The following is a 10,583-nucleotide window of genomic DNA, read 5'->3' on the forward strand; positions in this document are numbered from 1 at the left end:
TTTTTTTCCTTTTTTTTAAATATTTTTCTTGTTCATGGACCCATAATATATCAAACTTTATGTTATTTCAACAAAATTACATGCTTTTTCTTTTTTTCTAAAACGGTTTATATTGTATCATCCATCAACATTACTATATTCTACTTTTCAACATTTAGTTTTAATTCAATGTTTCAAAACTATTTGCGTTTTTGAATCCTTTAAAAAAAATCTCTATTTAAATAATTGAAAAACAAATAAAAATTTATTTTTTAAATATGTTTTCATTAGTCCTACAATATATTAAGCATATGCAATTTTTATCAATGTCTCAATTTTTCCTAAAAAATTCTCAAGTAGATGCATTGAAGGGTAGTTTACCTAATATATGTTCAAATATGTTATTTTAATTATCAGATATATTTATTTATTCTTTGATCCCTTTGAAATAAAAAAAAGAGTAAGAAAATAATTGCATTTCTAATTGCAGTTCTATATATGTTCCAAAATCATATATTTCTTTGACTCATTAGAAAAAAAAAATAAAAAATAAAAAACCAATTGCAGTAACTGGTGCAACTATATTTTGAGAAATCACCAACTTAACTCCTAAAGACCAAGTTAAACATAAACCAAGTAGAGGCTACAAATTAAATTTACGTAGTTTTCTTCCACAAATTGTGCCCCGCACCTTTTTTCTATTTTCATAAATCTCCCTTTTGTACCATATAAATCTTTCTCTCGATTTGTCTCCCTTGCAAATCTAATAAAATTCTTTAATTGGCCGCTCTTAATTGCCATGAACCATGCATGCTGAATCCACACGGCTCCCCTCCTTGTATAAGAAGCGAAAACAGAGCTAATACATGCACACTTCTCCTCCTCCACCTCCTCCTTCTTCTTCTTGTGATAATTGAAAATGGGATCTACAGAAGCTTCCAACATTAACACGACCCTTGCTCTGTTCTTCATCTTCCTTTCTCTGTGTTCAGTCTCCTCCCAAGGCAAGTTCTTGGGCGAAAAGCAGCAGCGGGAGCCATGCAATAACTTGACTCTCTACATCCACGACATTCTGTACAACGGCTCCAACGCTGGGAACGCGACTTCGGCGATCGTGGCGGCGCCAGAGGGCGGCAACCTCACGAAGCTGGCGGAGCAGTTCCATTTCGGGAACATTGTCGTGTTCGACGACCCGTTGACGAAGAACAACGATACGAGGGCGGAGCAGGTGGGAAGGGCGCAGGGGTTATACCTGTACGACACCAAGAACACTTTCACGGCGTGGTTTGGGTTCACGATTGTGCTGAACAACTCGGAGCACCGAGGGACCCTGCAGCTCATGGGGGCCGACCCCCTCCTGATGCAAAGCAGGAATTTGTCGGTGGTGGGGGGCACCGGCGACTTCTTCATGACCAGGGGAATTGCTACTCTCATGACAGAAGATATTGAGTGGGGGCTGTCCTTCCGGCTGCAGATTGACATCAAGCTTTACGAGTGTTGGTGATTAATTAGTTGAGAAGATTCGGGATCCATGATTATATTTGGAATTATCTTAATTTGGAGTATGCATGGTGAGTTTAATTAGTGTTAGGGTTGGGAGTGGGGTGAAGGTTTGGATATGACTAAATGTCTTTTTTCAGCTTTCAAAAATAAATGTGGTTTTTCAGCTTTCAAAAATAAATCACGAGTGAAGTGTCATTGTGCAATCTAATAGTTTATGAGAAAATAATATATAGTTGTATGCATTATGTTGGCTTTACATGGTTTTTCAATCTTGTTTTGATGATAACAAATAAAAAATAATCTCATATGAGTTGGTTGAGTGGTGATATTTTAGGATTGAGTATAAGACAAAGTTAAAAAAAAAAAGAATCAAAAGTACAAAGAATCACAAAGTCTTATTCACATAGAGAAAAGATTCAACAAGAGAGCTCAAAGCAACTTCAATATGAGCAAAATATGAGGACACTTAAACTGATTCAGAATTCAAGTCAAAAAGATCTTAAAGAGAAATACCATGGAAGGCTTGAAGAAAAGAATTTTAAAATTTAGGACCATGTTGTAAGTACTTCATGATTGAATATCTTTTGAAATAATTTTGAAACTCTTTTAGGTTAATACTGACTTAAAGACCTTATTTCAAAACCCGGAAAATATTTTATAAAGAAGCAAAGTAAGAGAGCAAAAATGTTGTTTTTGTGAAAACAAAATTGAAAAAACTGAAAGTGGTCTGCCTAGACAACTAAGGAGAATCCTCAGACGACTGAAGAATTTCTTCAGAAGTCTGAAGATTAAAATCAGAACACTGAAGATTTTATTTTTGAATTGAAACCCAGAATAGGAAGAACGCCTTCAAATATCAGAACGGTCAGTTCAGTCGTCTAAACACAAACTTCAGAAGTCTAAACCTACGCTTCAGACGTCTGACCCTGTATCTAGTTCAAATTTTTCAAAACATTAAGGAACCTGAGACTACTAAACCCGATACCTCAGACGTCTGAACACTGTTAATGGTTAGAAATTTTAAATGTTTTAAATTTCAAATCAAGGTTACTTGTGCTCCAAAATTAATAAAAACTTGGAAGATACTCCAAGTAAACTTGGGCATCACAAAAACACATTTTTAAACCTATAAATATATGGTTTCACAAATCAAAATATATATCAAGAATTGAAAATTTGAAAAAAGTTGAAAGCACTCTTGTTCTTACAAAGCTCTCTCTTGCTCACTCATTGCAAAATTGATTTGCTCAGATAATCTGAAGTGTTGAATCCATTCTACTCTTGTCTTTACTATTGATCCTCATCTAAGAAGGAACCTTGGTGAAATCTAATCTTGAACTTCATCTTATTTCACTTTCATATTTAAATTTTGAAGTACATTGTGTTGAATTTGTACTAATCTTCTCTGTTTGAGAGTGTTATTGTACGCAAGTGTTTATTTTGTGTTTCTTGTAGCTCTTGGACAGTTTGAGGTTGATTTGGATCGTTGCCCAAGTGTGGGGTATTGCTTGGAGAGGTGATTACTCTAACCTAGTGAAGGAGTGTTTGTAAGGGTTTTGTTCCACTTGGAAAGGAACGGGTTTAGTGGAATCCTTTGGTGGTTTGCCAAAGGCGGGGACATAGGTTGAGGATAAGCTGAACCTTGTAAAAATTGCAGTCTCCTTCTTTTCTCTTAGTCTCTTTAAATTCCACCAAACATATAAACTATGTGGACGTTTTAGATTCCTTAATCATAAAAACTACGTAGATTGGAAATTAAATAAACCAAAGTTTAATTTTGATTTGGGATTTTGAAAACCAGAAAGGGAGTACGTCAGTTCATCAATACTTTGCGGAAACCTTAAGGAGAGTACTTTGATTGGTTAACACTGAATGACAAAATAACTAAGAATTTATTTAAATTCTGAGTTGCTAGAAATTTGAGTCGTCGTTTGACTTGAAGACAAAAATTTCATTACTACAGAGCTTAAATCAAATTTATATATGTAGGGTTGTTAACAAAAGTTGAGAATTGTTCTAAAGCTTTCTTGATTGAATGTTTGATTGATTGGTTACATCGTTGGTATATGGTTGCGGATTGAATATTGTTTTTGAGAATTGTGTAAAGTCTTAAGTATTTGTTGTGTATTGGATAAACCAACAAGAAGTCAAGAATTCGTTGAAAGAATTAAAAGAGGTTAAGGATTCTTGAAAAGTATTAAAACAATTTTTTAAACCCAATTCACCCCTCCCCCTTCTTAGGATTACACCTTAGTTTTCAATTGGTATCAGAGAGGGGTTATAAATAATCCTAACAAGTAGTTATATAAACATCTAGATGGCACACTTAGGCATAACTCCCTTTGGAGAGGGTTAATCCTAAACTAGGCCTCCTATCTTTTGTGGCTTAAATTATACATTTTGGAAACAAAGGTTGAGAATTTACCTTCAAAATATGGATTGGAAAGCATGGAAGGTTGTCACACATGGTGACTTAATTCCTACCAAGCGTGTAAATGGAAAAGAAATACCCAAAGAAGAAAAAGAGATGATTGACAATGACCATAAGATGCTACAAGTAAATTCAAGTGCTATGAATGCATTATATTGTGCTCTTGACATAAACGAATTTAATAGGGTCATGGCTTGCAAATTAGAGAGACAAATGTAGGATAAATCAGAAGTAACCTATGAAGGTACTATTGATGTAAGAGACAATCAAATTGATATGCTTACTAGCGAGTATGAAGCTTTTAGGATGAACCTAGATAAAACCATCACTAGTATGAATACTAGGTTCACCCACATAATAAACTCCCTCAATGCATTAGGAAAAACTTACACCACTTATGAAATGGTTAGAAAAATCCTAAGAGGACTGCCACTCATATGGGAACCAAAAGGCACGGCCATAATTGAAGGAAGAAATCTGAAAAATACCTCCCTAGATGAACTCAAAGGTTCTCTCCTCACCTATAAAATGACTATGAATGAAAGAAGTGGAAAATCTAAAGTCCAAGAATATACTGCATTTAAAGCCTCAAATAAAAGTTTTAGTGATGAAGATGAAGATGAAAAGGATAAAGATGAACTAGCCTTCATATCTAAGAAACTTTCAAAAATCTTTAGAAGAAAGAATGAATTTAAACGAAAATTTCGAAACTCAAAAACAGAATCAAATGAAGAAGAAACCAACGAAAAGAAATCAAAAAATAAAATCCTCACATGTTATAATTGCAAGAAAGATGGACAGATAAAACCGAATTGTCCACTGCTCGTAAAGGATTCTAAAAGGAAAAAGAAAAAGGCAATGAAGGCCACTACATGGGACAATCTAAGTACAAGTAGTTCAGAAAGTGAATCAAGTGGCCAAGAGGTTGCTTGCTATATGGCATCGGCGATGATGAAGAACAAAGTTCCTCATCCAAATTGGTTAATGAGTATAGTAGTGATTCATCTAATGAATCCTTTGATGAGAGCATGTCATCTTATGAAGAGTTATGAAATGAATTATTCAAAGTTCATAAGATATTAGTTAAAGTAACTAAACGATATACTTAATTGAAAAATACGAGTGAAAATACAATTAAAGAGTTGGAGTCTCTTAAACTTGCTGAAAAATAAAAAAATTCAAAAATCAAGAAAATAGAAAATAAAAATGAAGCTTTGATAAAAGAGTTAGACTCTAAAAATCTTACTGTAAAAGAAAAGGATTTGAACATCAAATGATTAGAAAGCAAGAATGAAAAGTTGATAATAGAGCTAGAAGATCTAAGATCCCAAACTTCTATGGAAAATGAGAAAGATCAATATATTTCTGAATTAGAGAATAAAATGCGAAAAATATCTCAAAATCAAGAAAAGGGTAAAAATATACAAAATTCAGAAATCAATGATCTTAAGAGAAAAATTAAGGATCAAGTCAAAATCATTTACAATTTTATAAATGAAAAAGAAAATTTTGACAAAATGATTGACTCACAAAGAATGTCATTAAACAAAGAGTGCATAGGATTCAATGGAATTGAAAATAAAAGGAAAAAGAATCTTTACATGGGATACTTTACAAAAGCATCTAAGATTATGCTAGCACCTCCTCAAATGCCAACACACACACCACATGTTTTTTATGTAAGAAAAAGGGGCATGTTAAGTTCGAATGTCCATTAAAGAGGAAAGGTGTGAAAACAAAACAAGTTTGGAGAATTAAATAATTATCACTTGTTAAATCATCAGGACCCAAGAAAGTATAGGTGCCTAGATGAACAGTCCAGTTCATAAACTAAGGATCCTAAGATATTTGGATTAGTAATTCCCCTCCGCCTAAAATTTGTAATCCTCTCAATGTCTCATTTGACCAATTGGACACATAAAATTAAATGGCATTGCTTGGTGTGGCATCAATGGCTTGGGTCTCATATTACTTTAGTGGTCAAAATATTAGTGCAATATCTTCTGATTGGAGGGTTGGCCCATCGTTTTTTAAATTTTCTCTTAGATTCATTTGGCCTATGTTGGCTCCCAAGGTCTTTTATCCGTTACCCTCTCTCCTCAATCTCTGGGTTAAAATTAGATACCTCTAACATATATGGGTGTCTCATACTCTAATTATTGAAATCTTACTGTAAAATCCTAATTTTTACATAACTAGTTTAATAATAATAATTGCAGCTTAATTAATTATTTAAAGTTATTTGATAACGTAAGTCACTTTTATAATTATGGACAAAATCTTCTAAATGTTGAAGTGTAATAGCAATATAAACCCTAAATGACTCAATCTAATCCTCAAAATTAGTTCCAAATAATGTTTTAATAGGAGACAGTTATATAGAATAGCTGAGAAAATAATAAATAGACGTATTTTTATTCTGAATACAAAACAAAATCATGTCATATACATAATTTTCTCACTATCTATTTGACCATAGGGTACAGATCAAACACCCCAAGTAATGGGAGTCTCACCCAAGAATCTCATACTAATATGCTAGTTAAACCAATTTTTTTTAGGGTCAAATTAATTTCAGGGTACCCACCTAAGCGTATCAAGCTATAATGCCTAACAAAAATCATCTCAAAACAAAGCCAAGTAATTGAATATCATTCAACCCAAAATTCGTTAAAGAATATACTTGAATCCCTAAATGTATACTTGGCCGTTTTGCCAAAACAAAAAGGAAAGGGTCTCTTTCGGTAACATGGCCCACCACCCAAGATGAATTGTTTCATTCAAATTAATTAGGCACACAAGTGTTCTCTAGAAAAAGTACTCAATTTAATAAATGTTAATAATAAATATTGAACTGAAAAAATGTTGAAAGTTATAAGTATTAGTTGGTTGTACTTGAAAGAATTGATATTTGGTACTTACTTTTATTATTAAACACTATATGATTTTTTTTTTAATATATTTTAATTTATAAATATTAATATTTTTTAATTAACAATTTCACTAATAACTATTTTAATAATTTATCATTAAAATTTAAATATTTACAATTTTAAAAAGTATAAGATTTTTATTTTTAATAAATAATAATCTTATTATTAATGTATATTTATATCATATTACTATCATATAAATTAAGATTGAAATAATACTATTAATTCATTTAATGTTATTTAAATCAATTAGTTCTTGTTCAATCCCAAATTTAATTATAATAATTAACATGTATTTTTAAATATATCATAAATAAAAATATTTATATTTATATCATTGAAATTTTAAATTATAATTACATTAATTTCATAGTTAAAATTTAAATATTTTCTATTAAATATTTAATAATCTTCATTTTTTCGACTAGACTGAGGTCATTTGACCTAAGTTGGCTATTCAAGTCGATTGACTTGGACCTAGTTCAAGTTTGTTAGCCCTAGTGGCGAGGGTTCTTCATTCAAACTTGTTTTGATGATAAAAACCCATGAGTGGTTCTTGGGTTAGCTAATCTTTTTCCTCAAGTTCAATTCAAATATACAGGTGGATACTAAAGCAAGCAATAAGGATCAAACGAACCATGATGAAGCAATGAGTAAAAGCATACACAAGGAATACTCAAGGCACAACCAACTGAAGACCACATGATGTTTTATATGTATAAAGGGTTTTGTGTAAGGTAGGATATTCCTGTGATATTGGTAAGAATACTTAGCAAGAGTTGAGCAAGTGCATCTACATGTTAGTTCATAGGATATCTCTAACAAACTTAATAAGTTTTCAAGAATATTTTTACAAGATATCCCATACTTAAATATATGCCTTTAGCATTCATTTTATAGATTGATTGAAGCATTTAGTTGTTGAGAAAATTAGTGAAGCATTCATTCTAGGCCTTACTTGCTCAAGCTCTCTTGCTATTTATTCTTAGTTATATATCATTTGCTGAAAAAGAGTAGTGTAAGGTTTCATTTGTATCATCAGCTCAAGAAGGAGCACCATTTTTTAATCTCTACATTCTTTGTTGACTGTGATTCTTGAAGGTTCTTGGTGAGCTTTCGTTAAGATGATTCTTGGTGAACACAATGGTTGTAAGCTCTTGGTGAGCAGCTGGGTTTTGTACCCGTGTTGTAAAGGGTTCTCCGCCTTGAAGGGGATTGCTTAGTGGATTTGGGAATCCCTGAGTTGGACTCAAGCCGTGGAAGTAGGCTTAGTGCCGAACCACGTTAACATCGTCGTGTTAAGCTTATCTTTCCTTTGTCTTTCTTACTTTACTTACTTGTTTTTATTTTCTTTCAAATATATGGGGATATATCACTCTTGCTTCTTGCCAAAGAATTTTTGTATATGTAGAAAAATTGATTATCTGCAACGAATGTCTATTCAGCCCCCTCTAGACACACACCCGGGTCGACAAGTTGTGTCTGAGCCAATTGGTAGACCATCAGAGTAACATCTAGAGCGCAAAGATCAAATGGCAAACATATTTCCCCAAGGAAAATTCATTGATCGTCCACCAAAGTTTTGCAAAATTAACTATCCGGCATAGAAGGACTGAATGACAATTTTCATTCAAGCATACGACTTGAAGATGTGGAATGTAATCACTGAAGGAGACTATGTATTCAAGGATGACAAAGGTGAGATCATATCGATTGGAAAACTTTCAAACACGAACTCAAAGTTGGCACAACTAAATTTCAAAACGAAAAACTTTCTTTATTGTGCTATGAATGATGAAGAGTACAACCATATTTGCGGATGCAATACGGCAAAGGAAATATGGTTGAAGCTCCACGAAACATATGAAGGCACATCTCAGGTTAAAAAGTCAAAAATTTATATGATAGTTAAATAATATGGAATGTTTAAAATGGAAGAAGGAGAGTCAATTACTTCCATGTTATTTACACATTTTACATATATAACAAATGGCTTAAAAGCACTTGGTAGGGAATATTCTATAGAAGACAACATGCAGAAAGTTTGTCGTTCCTTGCCAGAATCATGGCACGCAAAGTCTACGAAAATTGGGTCTCTCATGACTTATGAGATAAAGAAGAAGAATGCTGTAGCCGAAGTAGAAAAGCCGAAAAATACAATGGACATGTCCTTAAAGACCGCAAGCAAGAAAGAAGTTATAGAAGAAGAAAAGAGCAAAAATGATGACGAAATAGCTCTCATTACCAGGAGAATCAACTAGAAGATATCTTGACAAAACCCCTCAATGAAGAGAGGTTCTGTAAAATTAGGCATGAACTAGGCATGTGTACTCCTCAATACATCTCTTAAAATAGTGAAGACGTTTAAGCATATAGCAAGAGGGAAGATGGCTTGGTACAAGACCAAATAGTTAACGGTTTTAGGGAACACTGAAAAACCGTCGATGGTTTCAGACGAGAAGATAGTTTTAAGACCAAACCATCAACAGTGTCATAAAACTCAGAAAAATCGTCAACGGTTTTAGATGGGCTGAGAATTCTTTAAGTCATTGAAATCTTAAATTTTTTAATCCCTCACCCTCTCTATTTTGTTCTGCTCTCTCGAAGACCCTCTCCAAACTCCCTCCTCTCCTTTGCCCATGGTTAATAATCATTCTCCATGGCTCCCAAGCATGCTCACAGTGAAGCCAGCTCCTCACGGAAGAAATCCAAAGCAGCTCAAGATCCCTCACCCTCTCCACCTCCTAGTAACTCATCTTCACCAATATCTGAGGAATATGAATCCTCTCCTCGGTTTGAAGAACATAAAAAGAAGTGTTCTGAGGATTGGCAACGTCTCTTCTCCTCCCTAGAAGCTTGCCAGCAATACCTATTAGTCACTTCACAAATGAACATTATAAGTAGCAAGATTGTTCCATTCACTTTCCTTCAAACGCACCTTACCATGTTCATTTCTAAATTTAGGAAAATTGGTTGGGAATTTTTGATGACTTACGATGAGTATGTATTCCCTGAACTAGTAAAAGAATTTTATGTCAATTTTGTTTTTGGCACCCCCGAGGAACCCACACATTCAATTGTTAAGGGTGAGGAAATTTCTCTAGATGTTGAGACCCTATGTGAGATACTCAAATGTGACCGCTATGACATTACCAGTCTCCTGAGCAAAGGATGGCAAATGCATATAGCTTGGTTCGACCCTCATGTTGCATTAAAGTTAGTTACTAGAAATCCTCAAATACCAGCAGTAGTTAAACCAAAAGCCAAGGACCTGACTATAGACTTTCGGGTCTTGTATCATATGATCACCTACAATGTCCGCCCTAGGCACGGGGGACGTGACATAGTGACTCTAGCCGATATTTTCGTGATGTATTGTGCATGGCACGACCGAGGGATTGATCTGTCGTCTTTCCTGGTGCACGTCATGGAAGCTAATTTACGCAAAAAGAATGGATGTCTACCCTATGGTTGTCTCCTTACATCCATATTCAACCATTAAGATGTACGAGCCACAAGTTCTAAATAGGAATCTCCTAGACCAAAGGATCAAAAATCGAAAGCTACCTTGCAATATATGCATTTTGTAAAGGATGCGCAAACCTCACTATGGATAAAACCAAGGCAACAACGAGCGCCCATTATTGAGGACCAGGAAGAAATGGCTAAAGAAGCCGCAACTGCAGAGGACCCTAACGCCTTCATGGACATACCCAAGGATCTTGAGCCGACACATG

At 34.0% G+C, this 10,583-nt stretch overlaps 1 protein-coding gene across 1 annotated transcript; it reads left to right on the plus strand.

The window, feature by feature from the left end:
• The first annotated feature begins 898 nt into the window (after positions 1-898).
• Positions 899-1,483, plus strand: LOC131158458 (disease resistance response protein 206-like). Its single transcript, XM_058113327.1, has one exon. It carries the CDS (start codon positions 899-901, stop codon positions 1,481-1,483), a length of 585 nt encoding a protein of 194 aa, XP_057969310.1.
• Positions 1,484-10,583: the final 9,100 nt, after the last annotated feature.

The sequence above is a fragment of the Malania oleifera genome, chromosome 6, assembly GCF_029873635.1.
Source record: "Malania oleifera isolate guangnan ecotype guangnan chromosome 6, ASM2987363v1, whole genome shotgun sequence".
In the NCBI taxonomy this organism is placed as follows: Eukaryota; Viridiplantae; Streptophyta; class Magnoliopsida; order Santalales; family Ximeniaceae; genus Malania; species Malania oleifera.

What these genes read in the sequence shown, in the direction of transcription:
- LOC131158458 (XM_058113327.1), top strand. Translation starts at nt 899, where the DNA reads ATGGGATCTACAGAAGCTTCCAACATTAACACGACCCTTGCTCTGTTC.